A 23499-nucleotide genomic window follows, 5' to 3' on the forward strand; every position below is an offset into this window, starting at 1 on the left:
ATGACATGTGTTTGCCCCAAACATCTTTTTAATATTGATTTCAAACACTCTAAGATGTGTTGTTTTTTCATTAAACTATTCCATTAATCTCATGTGAATACCTAGTGCCACGAATCTCACTATTCCATTCCTTTTTCGATACTTTCGAAATTCATATGATATACAATCACTATCAGAGTCATCACCACTTCTTAAAGCCTTTATTTTTCTATCATGTTAACTCTTGGCAATACACTTGAACTTGAGATTTTTTTGAAACACAACACTTCTATTTTTCATGAAATATATTCAAATTATGGGAGAAAAACCATCTTATATATTTCAGAAATCGCAATTAGAAGTAAACTTGAACCAAGCCATTAAACTATTTAAAACGGTTCGGCGGTTCGAGGTTCAGTTTAGACTTGGCCCTCTATAATTGGATTGAGCTTGGTTTGGCAAGATTCAAGCAAATCAAACCGTTTAGAGTCAAACTAGTTCCTAAATCGGTTCATAAACTGGTTTGGCGAACGTGGTGAAGCTTAACAAGTTTGGTTCAAGCTTGAAAAATCTCAAACCAATAAGGCTTAGCCAGTTTGGCTCGGACAAGGCCAAACCGGTTAGGCCGAAACCAAACCATTGCCAATTCCTAATTGCAAGATATACTCACTTGGTACCTTGTGTTCTTCCATGACGTTGTCATTTGTAACATATTCTCAACCATTTTGGAATACATGAGATTTCATTTATGGTCTATATTCAGATACTGGTTGTTTGATATATATTCAATGACCTTCTCATACTCAATAATTTTCATACATTTGAGGTTAATGCATAAATTCCTATGATTGAATTTAGATGTCTTGTTACCAACAAGAACTTGCCTATGTGATTCAAGATACCTTCAAGAAGTAGCATATAGTCAATCACATTCTTTCCATCATGTTTTCTACATGTAAAAAACATTAGTGTTGGATACACCACTTGCAATAAGCATTCAAGCACTATTGCGCATTTGGAGAAGTAACTTCCTATATTAATCCAGTTTTTCTTATCCACAAAAGAGTAGCATTACTTTTGAAACATTCCCCTTGCATCATAAAAATATGTGGCACGAAATATTGTTACGAATCAACTTGCAAACTTACTGTATGAGCATTCATTAGGAATACGCAACGATTCGATTTAGGCTTAACCGGTTTGGCCTTATCCAAGCCAAATCAGTTAAGGCTAAAGCGTTTTGGGGTTCTCAAACATGAACCAAACCAAACCAATCCCTAAACCAGTTTGGCCTAAACCAGTTTAGGAACCGATTTGTGAAGCGGTTTAGGAACCGGTTGTGAGCTGGTTTGGGACGAAAAAGCTTTAGAGGTGTGAAGAAACCCAAAAAACACCACTACCACTTCTACTCTTCTTCTCCTCCTCGTAACTCCCACCCCCTTGGTATGCCCCGTCCCCATCCTTCTCCAAAATTGACATGCACCCCTACCTCCACCCCCACCCTCTAATTTCTAACTTTCTAAACCCTAATTATTAAACGGCTTAACTGGCTTAGACCATTTAAACGGTTTAAGCCGGTTTGGCAAGGCTCTGAGCTCAATGTTTAGGTAGGCTCAAGCCTAAACCGAGCCGTTAAGCCACTAAACCGTTAAAAACCGGTTTAGGCTTGAGCCAAGCCATTGCCGATCCCTAGCATTCATGTCACCAAAGACAATAACTCTTTCTGGTATTTGAATACATCCTTAACCTTATTACTCTCTTTTTATTCATATGCTTTACGATAGGAGATTAATAGTCAAGGGCAAAATAAAACTCCAATGAAGTACAATTGAGGGTGGGTGATAGAGCCACTCCCTTGCCTCATCACCCACCTCAACAAAAGTGAGCAAAATAAACATGTAAAATAGAGAGAAGATCGGAGAATAGTAAGTAAAGCATAGTTTTTGCGGTTGTGTCATGCTATCTAAGAGATAGGGAGAGAGAGAATTAAGTAGGATCAAAGATACTACATTAGTATTAAGAAAACGCCCTAAGGCTATACATACAAGATGTACCTTTCAGTAATTAGCCCCTTTTTTCTAATGTCCAACTGCCAACTTAAATAAATACTTTAGTGTAGAGTAGAACCACTCCACCTTATTAGAAATTCATCTATAAAATATGCCTCTGTACCAGATGGCATGAAACTCCAATCGCTTGAGCTCCGCTTGTTGCATATTACTTGTCATATTATCCAAAGAACCCTTTGTGATTGTGCACAATCTCTGTCCAAATCCCAAAAATTATTTGGGTTAGTCGTTTGGTCACATTTTGAAATACCTTCAAACATCGAGCCTTCCAAATATACCAAATTGTGATACTACTTACCAATTGCCATATTTGAGGTTTATCTGTCTCTAATTGTGGATTCAAAGATATCAATGTTTTTTGCATCAAACCATGGCTCATAACAATAACATCAACAACCTTCTCTTGTTCATATACCATTGGTTTATCTTGTACCACCACCCATAATATCGCTGCCCATGTATACACTGCTCGAGAATATACTAGTATTAACAATGTTATGATTCGTTTCCATATTTCCACCACAAAACCACAACTCCACAAAACAATGCTTAGCAGTCTCTACTAGATCCATACAGAAAGGGCACATATTGTCTACATCCCTTGTTCGCCTAATGAACCAACAACCAATGAAAACAAACAAATTTCCTACTCATCTTTATACCCCACAACCATTTCAAAAATTGTTTGAGATGTTGTGGAGAAAGCTCATTTTGTCTCCATAAGACATTTGCAGTTGGTTCTTTCTATGATCTAGCACCTAATATTTTCCTACCAATCTTCACAAAATATTGAAAAAAAGGCACATGTTTTATCTAATCTTGAACCCACATTCCAATACAGTTCTCTAGGATCCCAAGTTAATATAGATATTGGTATCCTTTCCATAATCCAAATCCTCCAAAAGGAATTCACTTTTGTTGGATCCGGATCTAAGACCCAATTTGATCCATCATTTGTAATCACCCTCACTTCTTTATGCAAACAAAAAATCCAATCAAATTTGTTTCCTTATGTGTGAAAGTTAACCTACCATCATCCTGTGCCTCAAAGGTCATCCAAACTTCTTCCCCAATATAGGTTTTTACTCCAATCAAAACATCCAATGGAGTAAATAAACCCATCCACTTCTGTGTAGAAGATCCAATTAATAGAAAGGGTAGTTTGTATCTCGAAATACATTGTCTTTCCCCCTCTTATGTTATTAAGCATTATTGTTCGTTGGTCTATAGGTGTAGACAGGAATGATGTCCACTCACCTATAGACTATGTTGGTCTACAATCTAATTCTGCCCATGTACATCTAGTACGCCTTCCTAACATATGTCCCCCATGGTTAGTAAAATATGAATACCAAATTAGGGGTTGTCTACAGAATTCAACTTTTGTTTTTGGCAATCTCTTAACTAAATCAAGAGAAACATCTTTCCATGACTGAAGAACAGATCGAGCAAATTTGTCTTCCCATTTTGTGGAAATAGCCAACTTGGTGTGTTCCATAAAACTCCATCGAAAACTAGGCCTCCAATTGTAGAGATCCACTCTTGTCTATTCATGAGAAAGACCCAAAACAAGGGGAAAAACTAACAACAAAATACCCAGAGTACACAATTTACGTGGAATCCTAAACAGGGAAAAAAACCATGGGAGAACAGATCTTCACTATACAATGGATATACAAGACGACGAGATTATAACACACTCTCTCAAAATACTATAATAGCCTCACATGGCTCTTGACGCCTAAGCTCACACAACTATGGCGTCGTTCCCTCTCGCTCTCTGTCGCACACGCTTCAACAGATGCTCACAACTATTCTATTCTATCTATATTCAACTCTATGTTTGCCCTAAGTGTATTTATACTTATACACTGTATGAGTTATTTACAAATGTAGCCACTGTTACTGTCATTCCTATTATACCAATAATAGTTAATGAGCTAACTGGTCGACTAGTCGACCTTATATTCGACCATTTGGTCGGCCCGACTAGTTGGTCGTTTCTTCGACTGTCAACACTCGGCCCGATCAGTCAGATGCTCCCATAGGACTAAAGTGATCATCTCGATCTTTATCAATGTGTCTTTGTATTAAACGTGAGGTCCACGTGGAGTGTAAACTTCTTCTTTATTTAATCTACCATCCCTCTATCTTTCTTTTTTTCCAAAGACCACTCTATCTTTTCTAGATTGCTCGAATAGAATACATTATTTACTCCAATAATTAGAAACATGTGAGTTAGATGTATGATTGTGATATTCTTGCAATAGAGTCGAAATTAAATGGTAAAATGATGGAATACCGAGCACATGCATAAAAGTTTTATGTGCAATATAATATATGAAGAGTCATGAATAAATTCTTATATATTCATTATCATCAACAATTTTTAACATCCAAACCTTTATTATTTTTCCCACATTATCTAAGATAATAAAATCTTTCTCTATGTTTAAATGTAGCAATTGTGTTTTGAGCTCACACTATGGGATTTAGCTTTAGGTCAAGCCATTTATTGGATGTATGAGAATAGAGTAGAAAATAGAATTTTGGATAGAAAATACATTTCGTGGATATTTATGATTTAGTAAGTTGAGCATGTTCCATTAGTACATTACTCTACGTACCGCCACTCATCCACTTCTATTTAAATATGGTATATGGAAAATTGTGTGGGTTACAACAACTTAATGAGGGGAATTTTATGGCTCAAGTTTATGTAGATGATTCATATTTAATGGCGCAAAATTATCTCCAAACAATGTTAGGAGTGATGTTACTCTTCATTTGTATGGTCTTGTTGTTGGGTTGCACATCAACTTCACTAAGTTGAAACTCTTACCATTATGTTCTTAGGATTGGCATGCACAAGTATTGCCCGACCATAAAATTAGCCTTGACGAGATAGTAAGACATCTTGGATATCCACTTGGTTTTAATGCAACAGGCAAGAAAAGAGTTGGCTAGCTTCTACAAAAAGGTAGACAAAGGTTGAAGCCCTAGAATATCACATCCTTGTCATTACATGTATGCTTATGAATAATGCAATCAATATTTATCTTATTGATTGGTTTAAACAATATTGTCAAACATAATCTTGGGAATTTTGGTGCTCCAAACATTTTTAATGAGGTGTAAGGTTTTTATCACAAGCTAATTCATGGATACTTAGACCTTCTAATGGATTAACTTTCCTTTATTTAAAGATGTGCATGTTGGCAAGGAAAGGTACATAGTCACCTTTGTTAGTCCAATGAATTGTCCCTTGGTCAAATATTGTTGTTGATATGCTAATGCATTTTTAATATCTTACTTTTGGTGAGTTAGTTTTCTAATCAGATTCTCCATGATTAGTTTCAAGAAGGCATGAATATTCATGATTTATTATATGATAATATTGGGTCATCTAATGGTTCACTTGAGTTCACTTCATGATTTATTCGAGTGGCAAGGGATTGATATGTCCTTGAGCTTGTTGAAGCTTGTTACCACCATTATAGTTTATGTAGCCCACTTTTCTACGTTGCTAACTTGACGTAAAGAGTTTGGAGAGGTTCGCCACATTCAAAAGTTCTAACTAATCACTTACAAGAAATATGTATCTGGGAAATTTAACAATGATAGAAAATGGTGTACCCTTAGCATAAACTTGGTTAACGTTTGGAAATTATTCCTATAAAACTTTTCTTGGACTTGTAGAGGAACATAAGATGGCAACACTATGAAATTCAAGAGTGTCCATTGGAGTTTGTTTTTTTATGACTCTTTACCTAATATGGATCCACATATAGCACGCTTCATAGCCAAACAAGGTGTCAAATTAAGTTATGATGTTGTCAATGGGGAAGGAGATGTGCCAAGCTTTCGAGATGCAACAATATGATACTATCTTAGCAATTATCACATTGTGTGCTACCATTTTCATTTTTTTATTGACAATTGAAGCAAGGTAACACGTCTACCTAGTTGTATTATCATGTCATAACATTTGTTGGCAATTCCTTCCTCCTTCTTGAGTAGTAGGCCATGGAAATTCTTAGCAAATCACTAAATCTATCGTATGATGGATGATAAGATTTATTGAACTTTGAAAATCAGTTTCAGCTTAAACAAGGGGTGTTCTTGTGCGGTAACATAGATCCGTGTTGTTAGTGTGAGGTAACATAAAGGGTCAAAAACAATGAATCACTATATGGACTTGCCCATCAACTCAAAGAAAATATTTGACTTAGGTTACCAAACATGCAGTTTGGGAAATCTTGTTGATTATTTGGTCTATTTTACACTCATTTACATAACAATGCCATCTTTTACAACTATATCAATTTCCAAGTAGTATGGACTATTTTGATAAATTGAAATCATGTGCTATTTGATTAACCCACCTATCCTTGACTTTTAGTTTTTCAAGTCCTCTTTGACTTGATCTCCTTTTTTCTCTAAATTGCAAAACAATCCCTCCACAAATATTTCAACTTTGGTTCGAGTGCTTTTTTGGGTTCTTGGTGTATATTCTTTGTTTTTTGTGGGTCGTCACAACACATTGAGGTTTACCAACAATAGTATATGTATTGTAAACGAAGGAATTTTGATTTTGTGGCTTTTTTTGCGGTAAGCATTTGAAATCTTAAGCAACATGCAAACTTGGGGCATTTTCCATTCCTATCAAGTTTTACTTACAAGCTTTTTAAGTTGCATGCAAAATTGTTCTAGTTCCTAGAAGCAAGGTGGTACTCAACCCCTAAATGATGGCATAGAAATTGGTGAGAAAAGAACACGGCATTTCGAAGATATGAAATACATTAGAGGTGGAGTTGGAGACATGAGGTAAATGAAATTAACGAGTGGGCATACATCGTGCCACACAAGGACGAGAAGGTTGCTTGAGAAGTAAAGTGCCATTGTTTTCAACCCTTTGGTTATGGGAAGTGAACTTTTAAACTAATCTCAATGACACAAAAGTGTTAGGTAACCATCGTGTAATGATGTGAAAGTCAAAATATAAACTAGTTTTTGTTGCAAACATAACATAGACGCATTTTTTACATTTTAATTGCATTTATTAAGTCAAAGGACACATGTAAAGGCAATGTTTTCACATTGCTTTCGAATTAAATACCTTTTGTTGGAAACAAAATACTAATTTGTCTTTACTGGAGAAACAATTAATGTCTTCTTTGGAATAACAATAGTTGAAAATGCATTTATTGAAGCATATTCTGTCACAGACAACATATAAAGGCAATGTTTTCAAATTGTGGTTACGCGTTCTGATGACTTCTTTTGGAATAACAATAATATTCAGGTTCCAATTTGGTTAAGCGTACTGATGACTATATATTTACTGGAGATTCGGTTTCAAATTTGTTTGCAAGAACATGATATCATTAATTCCCAACAAAAACACTTTGTTCATCCACACTGTAAAGGAATTTTAAACCAACATTGCTAATGCATATGTCGCCTATATCCACACTCAAACTGAAGGAAGTACTTGCAGGAATTTCATGTATGCTTGTATAACCACCCTATGAGCGCATCTATACTTCGTAACCTATACTACAGTTCGGTTGTAATGAAGTTCAAACCCCTCAGGATTTAGCAGATTGCATTATGCATTAGTTCACCAGCCATCAGAACTTCAAGAAGAGTTGTAAGGGAGTAACCTCTAGACATAGTTAATGGCTATTATTGCCTAATTCTGTTACCTGAACGTCACTGTTTCAAAAATGTGGTGTAAAACCTTTCAGGTGATGCAACAATATTGACAATTTATATAACACTCCCAGGATATCTGTTTATGGTTTTGATTACATTTTTTAATAACAAAGTCCACATCCTCATACATCATGGATCATCCTCGCTAATGGTTCTGAGATGGATACATGAACAAATGAGAATGCTATGCCACAACAGAAGGTGGATATGGAGATTGTCGTGTTCTATTATGGTATTGGTCACCTCGTTGATGCATTGTTTGCAATGCAGCTCTCCTCTTTTGAGCACATTCTACATATTCTTCAAGTGGTGGGAGACCATTAGGCATTGGATCACTACTACGACTCCTGATAAGCTGTGTATCAAAACAAAACAAAAAGAACTATGATGAGCAGCTGAAACGTATTGAGTTCATTCTTATCATCATGCTACAGAAGACAGCTATACAGAAGAGATGGCAAAACATTAACCTTTGATGCCCATTGTCGTTCGGCTTGCTGGCAAATATCCCGTAAATCGCGACCAGACATCCTGCAAAAATTAATGTACAGAGAGCAGTATTGAATTAACCACTTTAACCATGCTGTAATTCCCAAATGTCGCTCAGCTTTATTAAATTCCCAAAATGCCATAAAATTTGGAAATTTTGTGTAAGTTCAATTCCTTTGAGGCGTTTCATTGATATTTGTGTTGTACTTTTAATACCTATGTTTGTCAACCACATTAAGTTTGATCCTCGCTAATAAGCTTGTTAACCAATTACGTTTTCATCACGTGCAGTCTTTCAAACTGATTCTTCTTAAATTAGAGAATAAATATTGTGTATTTCTTCCACTAATGTGTAATTTAAGAAAACTCGTGCAATTTTTGGAACCCTAATCAGTTAACAAGATATTTCGGAAGTTGTTACCGAGGCTGGTAATGAGGATTAAGTTAGATCAAGCTAGTGGCAGTTTTCCCGAAGTGATACTTATCTCGACAGTGAGTTCAAAGGATTCTTAACCAAATAAAATAATTACAGTATAACATCTTTATAATAGCTTCTAAAGTTGAATCTACTCACCCCTCGCTGGCAGCAGCAACAGCAGCCAACTTGGAAGAGGTTAAGCACATTTTTATCAAAAGAGCCACATAAATACCCAACTTAACCAAATGCCCAAAATGTGGGGCATTTTGTGAATTTCTTAAAATGAAATGGTAGTTTTCCCGAAGTGATAATTATCTCGACAGCGAGTTCAAAGGATTCTTAACCAAATAAAACAATTACAGTATAACATCTTTATAATAGAGTCTAAAGTTGAATCTACTCACCCCTCGCTGGCAGCAGCAACAGCAGCCAACTCGGAAGAGGTTAAGTGACAAGCATATTGAGCGGCTATTTCTTGACGTGTTTGTTGGTCAGGAAGTCCAAAAGTGATGGAAGAGTCGAAACGGCTGGAATACAAAAAGAAGTAATTGTTTGAGTACACATATTAGGAATCTACAAGAGAACATCACTAGCCAATTGTCATATACAGAGTCACTAACCTGATCAAAGCAGGATCGAGATCTTCTTTTCTATTTGTTGCGGCAATAACAACTACTTTGTTGTCCTGTTCAAACCCATCTATCTAGAGCAGGAAGGATAAAAAAAGGTTAGCATATATAACATATATACACAGCTCTGAGAGAGAATTGTTTTCTGGTAATACACCTACATCTGTAGTTGGTCTTGGCCTATTTAGAGGATACCATACTGCTTTTCATCCAGACATAGGCAAATGAACATGTAAACTGAAACTTATAATGTTTTGTAAGACTACATAGAGCCGCTCAGTTCGAGAAATTATCAGTACACCTCTCTATAGTAGTAGTTCTTGTAGTCAAGGTGTATCAGCTTCAGGCTATTCTATTAAATATATCAAGAGTTTGGTGGTATTTTGGTTTTTTTCCTCAATATTTTCTAAAACCTATATGAAGGAAAATAACATGAAAAACAATAGCCAATTTCTTGATCTCTCTCTCCCCCAGCTCTTCGATACAATATGTGACCTATTATAGATTTTCAGAATATTTACCTGTCTAAGAAGAACAGAAAGCATCCGGCGTGTTGCTTCATGCATTTCATTGTCACGGGTTGTTGCTAAAGAATCAATCTAACATTGAAGTTGACAATGCATTTATTAAATGAAAGGAAACGTATTAGTAAGTTGAGCTTTGACACCATTCATCTGAAGAAATAAGAGGAATAGTGATAGAAACCTTATCCCTCTACCTCATCCAAAAATATGATTGCTCCATTTTGAAGATCATTGGCTGTATTAAAAACTTTCCCAAGTGCTCTCTCGCTTTCACCATAATACTTAGACATTATTGCTTCCAGAGGCACATACAATAACGGTACACCCTGTCAAGAAATCAGTCCTTCAACCATACAGAATATGGAATATCACATCCATTCTTGTTGAATAGCTATGATTGGTAATAATCATAACTTTATCATTTATGTACGGAATGTCTAGATCCATGGTAAAAACCAGAAAAAAAGGAAAGAAATCTAAATATTTATGATAAAAGGGAAAGCAAGTATATACAAAAGCTGACACTTATCAACATACATTGGGTGGACTAATCTTGTGGCAATCGAACTCATGTTATTAGCTCCAAAATAAGTTACAATTAATATTCTTCAACTACAGTAGAGTGACTGTTGCAGTTTATTTTATTGCACAAATAAGTGGAACTGTCATTATAAGCATACCGCTTGGTCCGCTATGACACGTGCTGATGAAGTCTTTCCTGTACCTGCTCATAAATCAATATGAAACTTAACAAAATGTATACCAAAGGTTATGCATTCAGTTATGTGATTATATCCTTTCAGAGAATCTTTTTACCTGGAGGACCTTCAAATAGAATAGCTCGAGGACGATTGGATTCAAATTTGCGCCTTGTTCCACGTGCAATGCTATCATAGATTTCAGGGCATCGCAAAGCAAGAAGAATTGTGTCCTCAACCTCCCTGAATTATTCATCCTCTTCTATGTTAAAACGATAGCAGGACGGAAGCCAAAAGACATCCTATTTACATCCTCTATAAAGTTGGCATTCAAGAAGGATCTCATCAAGGTCACCTTTTAGCATAGTCACTTTGTCTAAAAGACCGTCATATTATCTTGTAACATTTCATGGAAAAACATTTTAAAGAAACTAACATGCAATGTCACCTTTTTTGTTCATGATAACCAGCAATGTTGTCCCAAGAAACAACATCCTTATCTGACAATACATTTGAACTTTCCTTCCCATAGACTTTGACACCCATAGATTCCAAGGTTTCAAATATAGATTTGCTATTTTCATTCTTATTCTGCTTATGCTGCTTCTGGTAATGTTTCCTGGGTGCACTAGACTTTTCACTGCTGGCTAGACGCAGTGTACTAACAATTACATCAAGTTCCTCCTCTGAATAAAAACCTTTCTTTAGGAATTCAATCTCCTGAAAAATAAGCATGAAATAGAATAAAATAATGAGACATCATGAGAAGTATATATCCACGTATTCATAACCACACACACATATAAATATTTTTAGTCGTTAGATAAGAAAGACAAGATTCCACATATATTCAAGGCCAATTTTGGTCTATGAGAAAAATCAAAGCTATAATATGGTTGCTCTGGACATCAACACAAAAAGATGCAATCATAATGTAAAATCAAAGACACGTACATGTCCTGGGCATCTTTGTTGGATGAGTTGCATACACTTTGGGAAGCACAGTCAAAACAAGCTGTTTGGTATGTTTCTTGTGGTTATATTTGTTCCTGTGGTTATACTTGTTTGGTATGTTTTCATTTAATATGGCCCAGCTCCCTAGATACAAGCTAGTGCTAGATGGTACTTATCTTAAAGTCAATGACACATACTTCAAGACTAAGTACATTGCAACTTGCCCACAAAATATTATTCTAGTTGACTTGATTAGCCAATCCTATTAGCCTACTTCGCTCTTTCCTAAATACATCGTGTCCTACGCATCTACGATTTCCTAGATTGACACCTTATTGACCCATATGGTCCAGTTGCACAATAGCTACTCCTCATTTGGGGCGTCAATCTCCAGCCCAGTCAAAGCCGCAATACCCACTAAGTTCGTCAATTGTCGGCTCGTAGAAGATTCCGTAATTTAAAGTACCCACAATGTACTTTAATACACGTAGTGCAGCTTCCCAATAAGTCTCCTTCGACTTGTTGCTGAATCAACTCACCGCACCGACTGCAAAACAAATATTTGGCCTAGTGTTGCATAGGAAAATTAGACATCCTACTAGCTGTCTATACTTCCTTATGTCAAACATTGGTGACGGGTCTTCTTGGGATAGCTTGCAGTTTGACTCCATTCTAGTCGACTTTGACTTGCTGTCCATCATCCCAAAGGTCTTCAAGATCTCTGTTGCATACTTTCTTTGTGACATAAGATGTCAACCGAGGTTTGCCAAACCTCAATTCCAAGGAAGTAGTGTAGAAACCCCAAGTCTGTCATTTCAAAATCCGTTTTCAAACACTCGTGTGTTTGGCCAATACACTCTTCATGGTCACCAGTAAGTATTGGATCATCCACGTACATGGTGATGATGACTTGTTTCTCGTCCTTCATTTTGATATACATACTTGCATCTGAAGCACATTGCTTAAAGTCGATTGATTGTAAGAAGCTGTCAATCCTCTTGTTCCAAGCTCTTGGTGGTTGCTTTAGACCATACAGCGCCTTCTTCAGCTTGCAGACTTTGTTTTCTGAAATCGGCATCTCAAACACTGGTGGTTGTGTCATGTATACCTCCTCCTTTGAGATGCCCATTCAAAAATGCTGATTTGACATCCATTTGATAAATCAACCATCCTCTTGAAGCAGCCAACGCTATGACCATTCCAATTGTTGTCATGCAAGCTATCGGGGCAAATGTTTCTTGTACATCAAACCCTTCAATTTGAGAGTATCCTTGCGCTACTAGGCTAGCCTTGAATTTCTCCAAAGAACCATCAGCTTTATACTTCACTTTCCACACCCACTTGGTGCCTAGCACCTTCTTCTTTGTGCAGTTACAAGAGCCACGGACTAAGCTATGGTTATTTGATACACTTGTCACACCAACTCTTCTCTATGAGGTAGAGACATGGGGACCGAGTCTTAACAAGGCAAATCATTGCAAAGATTTCGAGAGACCTTTAGTGTCAATGATTGCTCGCATGATAAGGAGCAAAGCATCGGTGCACCACGATATAATCCGGGCAGAGATGGGAGCAGCACCTATAATAACCGAGGCGTTGTTCCGATCAGTGACATTTATCCAACGTCTTTGGGAGCTCCCTAAACGAAGGTACTCAAGGTTGCAACATATGTCATCAAAACAACTGGCTGAAAATGAAGACACTCATTGTTGGTATGCTGAAATGCACCAATGGTTCGAGTCACATGGCATGAGCATAAATGCCCTACCCCCGTTCCAATATAGCTTGGACCGTCCCCATCTAAATATGACCAAAGTGGAAAAGAATAGAGTGATCTGAACTGATATTATTAACTTGGAAAACAAGATAACATGGATCAGCCCCAATACCACTTGGTACAAAGATGGCCCACTATAAGACACACTTCTTACATACATCGGAGGATGGATTTGTCATCAGGCCACCTTATATGAACATACATCTATCCTATGCGTTGCGTAGTGTGATAGGGCAGCTGCGAACTTCATCACATCACCTACAGATTGAGGTAGGCAGATATACACGACTACCTCTAGAAGAGAGAATTTGCCAATTGTGTCATCAAGGAGTGGAATCTGAAGAACACTATGTTTGTCATTGTAGTGTCTTTTATGAAATCAGAGGGAGATACCATTGCCTCTTTAAACAAGGCTTTGGCCCACTATGCAAGGTAATGGAATATGAGGACCAACGATGCCTAGGACTTTTCTTGCTAGAGCTCAAGAGACATCGGGAAAAGTTGTTGAAGAATACAGCCACACAAGCTCATCCACAAAGAACAATCACAACTTTCTTTAGCCCCATCACTCCTAATGCTAGAAGTCAACCCCGGGATACATAAATGGGCTTCAGACCAGGACATAACAAAGGGGTTACAATTGAACAGGCAATGACAATTTGCCGTGCACGTAGACCTCGGCCCCATGGACGACAACCTCGACACCCTTGTCATCGACAGATAAAAGCCATTATCTCCCACCATCGTAGGTGCTTCCCTCGCTTCGGAGACATTTCCATTCTGGATCGACCTATGCTAGAGATCTTTCGAAGACAAGCTACAATATACCTAACTTGCGGATCTCACATGTGCCAAAAACCAGATTCCCTCATTTCTTTTCTTTTCATGTTATTTACTTTTATATTTACCTTGTAATATTTATTTTATTTTGATTTGTTCTCAAAGACGAGATAAAACTTAAGATGTAATCCACATCTTCATCTTATTTTCTTGATTCATCTTTAGTTCTACTAGGAGAGTTCTCAGCCACACCATCTCCACAACGCCTACAGCAATAGCTCTATATTCTGCTTCTGCTGTTGACCTTTCTACTACCAACTGTTTCTTACTCTTCCAAGAAACCAGATTGCCCCGAACATACATGCAGTATCCTGATGTGGATTTCTTATCATCAACACAACCAGCCCAATCAGAATTACGATAGCCCTCAATGTTCAAATGACCATGTTTTCTAAAGATCAATCCCTTCCCCGGGGCACCTTTGAGATATCTCAGTATCTGGTACACTACATCCATATGATCCTTCCTCGAATCATGCGTGTAGCGACTTACCACACTTACTGCAAACGAAATATCTGGACGAGTGTGAGTCAAATAAATCAGCCAACCTACCAATCTTTGATACCTTTCACGATCAACTTTCTCTCCTGCAAGTTCAGTTAACTTAATCTTTGGGTCAAGTAGAGAAGCTACAAGCCTATAACCCAACATTCCAGTTTCTATGAGAAGATCTAATACATATTTTTGCTGAGATAGAACAAACTCCTTCTGCCCCACGAGCTACCTCAATTCCAAGAAAGTATCGTAGCAACTCTAGATCCTTCACCTCAAACTCTTTACCTAGTTGCACCTTCAGTTGGGCAATTTCTCCTTCATTGTTACCCATGATAATTATATCATCCACATACACAGCAAGTAATGTAGTATGCTCCTTTTGTTGTCGGAAAAACACGCTATGGTCTGCATTGATCTCCTGGTATTCCATACCCACCATAGCTCTTCTTAACCTATCAAACCAGGCTCAAGGAGATTCCTTCAGTCCATAAAGCAACTTCCTTAGTCTGCACACCTTGCCTATTGTTTGAATTGTACCAAAACCTAGGGGGATATCCGTGTACACTTCTTCCATCAACTCTCCATGAAGGAATGCATTTTTTACATCTAATTAATGTAATTTCCAATCCTTATTCACTGCTAAGGAAATAAGTGTTCTAACTGTGGGTCCCATGATTGTCTCCAACAACTCATAGGAGTCCAAAATGGAGACATTTTGAACTTCCATAGAGTGTAGTTAGTTCAATTTAGCTTTCCATCAGACAATGGAGGTGGGCAAATGTGCAATGGAGCAGTTGCAACATTCGTGGACAAGGCCATTAATATTCTCTCTCTCTCTCTATTTCTCTGTGTTGCTAGACAGCTACTAGCCGTATATACCTAATCTAGATCAACCTCTCAAATCTGATACCATGTTAGAAATATTGAGAATCGATTACATCGGTATATAGAGTTACAATCACAGAGATAGATATATGAAAACAAAACTTCTATTACATATGAGAGTAGCTCACAATGGTAGTTCACCCATGCGCTCACACCTTAGAGCTTAGATGGGATCTGGACCAGCTCACTACAAAATTAGTGGGGATTAATGATCATCACACCATTGTGTAAGAGAGTGGATTATATTCTCTGTTTGGTTTGAGTGTAACATTAAATGTGCATGTCAGTTTATAGTAGTGGAGATATTCCTCTTCTGTCAATTGACTTGTCATTTAATATGACCCAGCTACCTAGATACAAGCTAGTGCTACATAGTACTTATCTTAAAGTCAATGACACATACTTCAAGACTAAGTACATTGCAACTGCCCACAAAATATTCTTCTAGTTGACTTGATTAGCCAATCCTATTAGCCTACTTCGCTCTTTCATAAATACATTGTATCCTACGTATCTAGGGTTTCCTAGATTGACACCTTATTGACCCATATGGTCAAGTTGCACAATAGCTACTCCTCATTTGAGGCACTATCACAAAATGTGCACTTTAAGAGTACATATGGGGATAGATTTACAACTTGGGGTTGATCATTGATTATATCTAACAAGACATATTTGGGCCACTTGGCTAGTGTGAACCAACTCAATTCCCCAAAATTACATTCTATTAGCACAATGTACTTTTGCCTCTAAAATAAAATTGGGACATAGTTTTAAGAGCTTTTGAGACATAATTGAGTCACTTGATCAGAGTGAACAAGCTCAAGTGCCCTAAAATCACATTCTATTAAGGTGATGTACTTTTGCCCCGAAAACATAATATTTTTGGTGAAACCCTTCCTGTCTACTTTCACTACATCTCATCGATTTTCTCTATCCTATTAATCTTACTCCAAGTCCAGCGTTACACAAGTTGTACCAGAACAAACCTATTGGCCTCCTTTCAACTAGAATCAAGGGTACATTAACTCTCACAACAAAGGCACAGCAGACAAATGAGTATCATTGCTAATACAGCTCTCAAAGAAATTGAAACTTTTTGGAAAAGTTTCATTACAAAAATAGGTCCAAAACATATTCACATTCCATTAAAAAAGAGGATGCTACACATCCTAACCTTCCAGAAATCAACACTTACGCCATCAAATCTTTTGATCTCATACAATGCTTTAAGATCACCTATAGTGTTAGCCATTTCACGCAAAATGAACTCTGAAAGCAAGTTAATTTCCAGAAATCTGAAATTGAAATTTAATAAGGATGTTACGCATCCTAACCTTTTAGAAATCAACATTTATGTCATCAAATCTTTTGACATCATACAATGCTTTAAGGTCACTTGCAGTGCTGGCCATTTCCCACAAAAATAAACTCTGAAACTAAGTTAATTAATTTCTGAAGTGAAATTCCAGAAACCTGATATTTGGTTACAGCAATAAGAAAAAAATGTTGTATGTAAAAATAACCACTGGAAGGTGTTAGGCACGAAGAGAAACATGTGGAACAATTTTCTACTAAATTTGAATATACTTCTGTAACAAAGTTTTTTCTGTACTGGAATAATTGCAAATAACTGGTATTTGGAAAGAGACTAGTCAAACGCTTTGACAGAACTTGCATGGTCTAACTTGAATAAAGATAGCACTACATATATTCAAGTGGTTATGAACTTGTGATAGATGAAATCCTTATGAACCTCAATAACTGCAATGATGCTTATGAAGTTAGGGAAAAGCTAAAAGCCACATATGGAAACATTGCGCCTATAAATCAAGGGAATTTAATGAGAATGCTACTGTCTATGCAATTGGATGAGTCAAAAGAGTGCCAATGAGCACAAATCCGCTTCCAATAGCATATTGTTTCGATTGAAAGATTTAGGCATGCAAGCCTTTGATGATAGGCAGAAGGCCCTATTCCCTTTTAATGACTCCTCTTGACAGTTGGGAGACATTGCTAGTGTCATTTTCTAATAACTCCAACTCACGCTTGATCCAGCTAAAGGCTCTATCTAAAATAAAGAGAGAAGAAGAAGCTTTGCTAGTGTTGTTCATGGAACGTGTAACACAAAATCTGAAGCACAATGAAGAAACAGGAACAAGAACAACTGTGAGTCTAATAACACATGCTATATTGTATGAAGAAAGTCTACAAGAAGCCTACAGTGAAAAAGAACTTGAATGTAGAAAGAATATCGATGACAAGAAGGATGCAAAAGAGACCAATTCTAATTATACAAATAGATCTGAGGGCATAGAGAAGGTAAATTTGGTCTCTGATGTGTCTGAAGAGCTATATTATGCAAAGAAAATTCTTTGTGCCACATTGTCTTCAGATGATGCAACTTAAAATAAAAAGTTACTCGTAATGACAAGTTAACATAAAGAATTGTACTCGTTGTCAGGTCTCCTAGGCCATTATGGTCATTTAGAGACTTCAATGTGTTCTTCTTTCTTCCTTCCTTGTATATAACAGGAGTCAGAGTGCATAATAAAGTCACTGATCATATGCCTAAGAGTCATAGTGGACTGTGAAGTGTTTCCCTCTTCTCCACATGGATACCCAACATTCCTACCACAGAGCAAAATATATGCTGCTTCTGCACCCGAACCAAAGAAAAACAACAGAGTCAACAAAGTCAGCATACAACATGATTTGCATGATTTTGAAAAAGAGAAAAACTCCAATGCAATCTATATTTTAATTGAGAGCTTCCCTTTTTAGCACTCCCTTTTCTTAGTATGGTACCTTCAAAGTTACCAGGCTGATATGTTTACAAGCATACGAGATTGGATATTAATCTGTTTTTGAAAACTTATGCATATTGATATGGCATGGTATATACTTCTTTTCCTCATAAAATAGGGGTTTATATTAACAGATGATAGAAAAAATAGCTTCATAATAAATAATGTGAAATCACTCTTACTGGGAACTTTTCTCCTATGAGTGGCTCAAAAATTCCTATGCAAAGGCCATTGGATGAAACAGGTGCTCCACTCCTGGCACTCTCCACAAGCGTTTTTTGATTTTGATAATCAGGATGCTCTAGTGTAACTACTTGAGCCACCACACTGCAAACAAAATTAATCTTAGCTTCATTCTGAACACTCGAGCTTAATTATACATATTCATTAGAAAATATCTATGATTCCAGATGATAATATTGGACCTCTCTGATGCAGAAACAATCATTTTCCCATCATATTTTTCATTATTAAGCTTCCCAACACGAGCTACAACATCTACAACCACACACCAAAGGTCGCAAAGTGGGGAGACTGGAATCTTGATAGAAACCTGCAGGAATAAAACATATATAAATTTTACCTTTGTTTGAGGGTGAGCCGAATCTTTTCAGGTCGTCTTGTGTCTCTATATATATACTCCAAAAATAGAACCTTGAATATCAAAAATGTTGGTAATATGGCCCCTATAGTATATTCCGGTCATTTTGGCCTCCTACGATGCGAATAATACATTATCATCTCTCTCACATCTAACAATCAGCAATGGTTCGGTTCAGTTAGGTTCGGTTCAAGAGTGTCAAAACTGAACCGAATTGAAACCAGACCATTTAAAAAATTTTAAACCTGAACCGAACCAACCCGAACCATGAAACCGTTAAACAAATTAAACCATTAAAACCACAGTTTGGTGGTTCGGTTTCGATTTTTCAACTTAGGTCAAAAAATCAAATTTTTAAATTTTAAATATTTCAAAATTTTAAAGATTTTCCTAAAATGTGATAATAAGGCCTGAAAATGAAAAGATTGTTTAAAAACAATTTTTTTAATTTTTTATAAATTAAAAAAAAAACCATTAAACCATTTAAACTGTTGAAACCAAACCTGAACTGAACCGTTAAGACGTTAAGCCGCGGTTTCACGGTTCGGTTCAGTTCAAACCGAACTGTTGCCAACTGTTACTCACATCTCAGGCATGGTCACACATATCCAATGGCATGTTCTATATGTTCAATTTATATCGGGCTTACACATATACCGCCTTACAAATATTGTTTACATCAAACATATATAATAAACTCACATCCACAGAATGGCATAAGACTGTTTTATGACATTTTGGCAGAGAAACATGCTAAATTTATTGTAATAGTAGTTTGCAATAAAATGTAATGACCTATAACCAGCAATCTTGTCAGCAAAAATATGCATTCGTAAGTTTAGTAGCACAAATAAGGTGGAGGATAAACACCAATAATATGGAAAAGTTTACCTGTTCACCTTTCGCAGAAACTACATATGGTGACAGGGAAGATGCAGAGAGTTTAAGGGACTTCAGCCTCTCCTCTATGCCCTTTTCAACCTGCTGCATTACTTTTTCTGGTTCTTCAAAATCTTCTGAAAAAGGTATACCAACCTTCATGTTGTCAGGATCTTCCTCCTGCTCATAAAAAAACATCACCATGAATGAAATCTTTCCATTCTATTCTAGCAATAAAATAAATAATAATAATATATAGAAAGTGAATATTAATTCATTGATTGATTAATTAATATATTTTGCAGATTACACCTAGCACTATGACTGATATCAAGTTCTCCTATTTTCCTCAAATAGCACTCCTAGGCACTTTTACCAAAGGTTCAGCTTCGCTTGACGCAGGCTGACTTGATGCAACATAGAGTGCAGAACCAAAAGTCATGAGCAATATTATCTTTTCTAGCATTGTCTGGGCATTTCTTCTTTGCGTCTCAACAGATGAACTAAAAAATAGAGCATGCTTCCCTGTAGGATCAATAGAACCCGTGATTTTTTCTTTTGAAATGATTCTTCATCATGGAAAAGCAGTAACTTTCCTTTTAAATGATACATATAAGTTAGAAAGAAAGAAAGATGGCATTGAATAATATTTCATATCATAGAATATTGGGAGAATCAAGATTATCCAAATTTGCAGTGTATAGGAGACATGGAAACATGATTAAACAAAGCATCAGAGTTGGTTTTGTTTGTGGATTTCACCTGGAAAATGTGTGCATTTAGTTTAAAACTAGTCATAAGACAAATATGGATGCATACATAGCAAGGGTTAAACGAAGCACACAAGTTGATTGTAATTCTTGAAATCATATGGCAAACATGAATGTTGATTTCAGGGATTCATAAGATAGATCCTGTACATATATATTTACACACATGAAAAGGGTTAAACAACGCATCTGAGCTGATTATGTTACAAAATCTTACATGGAAAATATGTATGTTCTGTTAGTTTACAAATATTCCTTAGAAGATTCGTGGATATGTACATTCGCATGTATGCCATGGGTTAAACAAAGCATCTGCACTGATTATGTTTGATAATCTCACACAGAAATATGTATGCTTTGTTAGCTTACACGCATTCATTAGAAATATCATGGATATCTACATGTCAATATATGTCAAGGGTTAAACAAAGCATCTGTGTTCATTATCTTGCATGGAAAATATGTTTGTAATTCACAATGATTCTTTAGAGAAAGCCTCACAAATGCATACACACAACCTATATATATATGCATGTTTATGTGTCTATCTATATACACACATTGTACATATACATGTAGTGCAAAAACTAATCTAAGCATCTAAGTTGAATTGGCTTATTGGTTTCAAATGGACAACAAGTGTATGTTCATTGTAAATATGTGTGTACAATGTGGATTATGCAAGAACTAAACAAGACATCTTGGTTTAGATTTTGTTGTTCATCTTGCAACGAAAGTATGTATGTTAATGTTAAATTACATACAACATTACATAATGTGTCGTAGGCAAATTACATTTTGCAGCTTTTCATAATAAGAAAATATTTTTTTCTATGAGCTTATTCGATCTTATTTTCTGCTGTAAAAAGCTACAAAAATCTACTGGAAAAGAAAGACTTCTAATTTTCTTCTTTTTTTCCTTTCTTAGTTATTAAGAAAATGGAGAAGATACCTATGAGACGGTTCTGCAGGATGTGATGATGAGATGGATGAGGATGAGGTTTCCATGAAGCAAATCTCTGACGTGAGAAGGAACGATATCGCTTCACAAAGCTCCTTATCATGGTTAGAAGCTTAAGAGGATACTCTGTTTCTATTTCTGTTCCTGCTTCTATCTTTCCCTCGTTCTTTGCTCTGATTCCTGTTATCTCTGCGGACACGTTCCACACGCCCCCTCCCCTCCTCTTCTTCACTGTGCAGCTATGGAGAAATAGAGGTGTTAAAACTTAATACCCCCCCACTTTCTTCTCTGTTCTCATATAATTAATTATAGAGTCATATGAACTATCATTTCTAGTATTTTCTACTATTAAAATTACTGCAAAAATAACATTACTATTACAATTTACTATCATTTTGCACTGATTTTGTGGCATTCATTCATGTGTTTATCGTTTTGTTCTGATTCATTCATGTGTTCTCGAAATGATTCGAAGAATGACAATAAATCATCCCTCAACCAACGAATTGGGATCATTCGTCTCGAACTCATACACAATTTGTTTATATATATATTGCACTATGTAAACCAAGTTAGGAAACACTTCAAAAATACAGACAGTTTTAATATGAACCGAACAACCGGATGTTATTAAGAAAACACACACATGATCTGTTTCAAATGTATGTGAAGAGATTGGATTGGTGTTTGTGATTAGTATGATTACCCATGGAACTAATTATGTTCACGTTTCGAGGTATCCACTGATCACTGGATGAATCTGTATATACTTCATGGATGGATGTATTGTGCAAGCAATCGTTGATATATGTACGGTAGGGTTAGAGTAGAGTAGTTAGCTTACATGCTAGTAGCTCGGAGATTGATCGTCACCCACTCCCCCTCGTCTTGCCAACAAATGGGTATATGGTGATACATTCCATTGGACCAACCTGAAGGTGGTTCCCAAGAAGTAGGTTTCAACGAGAGCATTGAAGCACATGCTACATCTATCCATGTAATAAGGCTTTTTTTTTATATATTCTCTTGCTAATTTCCCCTTCTTCGTTCCTTCCAACCACTTTCCTTTGTATGTTTCTCCATCACATTGATGTTTTTTACCTTTTTATTTGTTGGTTATGTTCTATTTCTAGAATCACTTGAGAACATTGGTTATTGGTACAATTTTTTAACCAGCTATGTGATGCAAATCACACATGGGTTAGAACATCGCATGTATTCTCTTGTTATATGTTTGGTACTTTTTCCCATCATTTGTGTTAAATGGCACTGCATGGTTTCAATACACAGTGATTGCTTCTATATAGGGTTCACATTGACCACTATGGAAAGATTGAGAAAAGGGTGTAGAATTGATCATGCTTACACTCCAATGTTTGTCAACGATTACATTGTGATGATTTGTGGAAGCCATATCGACGAAAGGAGTTGCTTCTTGCATTCTAACAACTGAAACTCCTCTATATGGACTTTATTGAAAAGTTATTGACACAATTGGCGACTCCTTTGTGGAATGTATACAACATGCGAAAACAATGTCTTCCGCACTACTTTTTTAGCTTCACGTATGCATTATATTGAAGATTGGTGGCTTTACCGCATTTTTTCTCAGCTTTGCTCTTCTGACTTATAGAAAAACCACGAAAGTCACTCGAACAAGAGACATTGCACTACATTGATGATATATGGTTCAATTTTCAACAATGGTGTTGAGCATTTGAATGTCCATGTGCTTGATGCATGAAGATTCAATTTTGAAGGTGTGGTCATTCTATGATAAATTTTGAAAGAGGATCACAATCAATCACGATATATGTCTGGATGGAGACGGTACATACCTTGAAAGGACAGTATGAGGATATTAAAGGTGAGACAGATGTTGCAGTGTTGCAACGTCTCGAATTTATTGTCTATTGGAAGAAGACCCCTTTTCTCACAATACAAAATTCAAGACCTAAATGGTGCTTAGCGCCACCAGTATGGTTGTTCCCACCACCAATCACATA

At 36.5% G+C, this 23499-nt stretch overlaps 1 protein-coding gene across 1 annotated transcript; it reads right to left on the reverse strand.

Moving 5' to 3' along the window:
- Window positions 1–7799: 7799 nt before the first annotated feature.
- On the reverse strand, window positions 7800–21747 carry LOC147865323 (P-loop containing nucleoside triphosphate hydrolases superfamily protein). The gene is made up of 14 exons (XM_087318108.1): window positions 21485–21747; window positions 20139–20287; window positions 19775–19942; window positions 18708–18835; window positions 18465–18609; window positions 10973–11244; window positions 10643–10767; window positions 10507–10550; window positions 10021–10152; window positions 9824–9901; window positions 9294–9376; window positions 9078–9200; window positions 8237–8297; window positions 7800–8121 (listed from the first exon to the last, which is right to left on the reverse strand). The coding sequence occupies exons 1-14, from the start codon at window positions 21594–21596 to the stop codon at window positions 7951–7953; spliced, it is 1791 nt and encodes a 596-aa protein (XP_087174234.1). The 5' UTR covers window positions 21597–21747; the 3' UTR covers window positions 7800–7950.
- Between the last annotated feature and the right edge of the window lie 1752 nt (window positions 21748–23499).

This window comes from Azolla caroliniana, unplaced genomic scaffold, assembly GCF_043228905.1.
Source record: "Azolla caroliniana isolate FFs.n. ecotype wild unplaced genomic scaffold, voAzoCaro1.0.p SCAF_4, whole genome shotgun sequence".
NCBI lineage: Eukaryota > Viridiplantae > Streptophyta > Polypodiopsida > Salviniales > Salviniaceae > Azolla > Azolla caroliniana.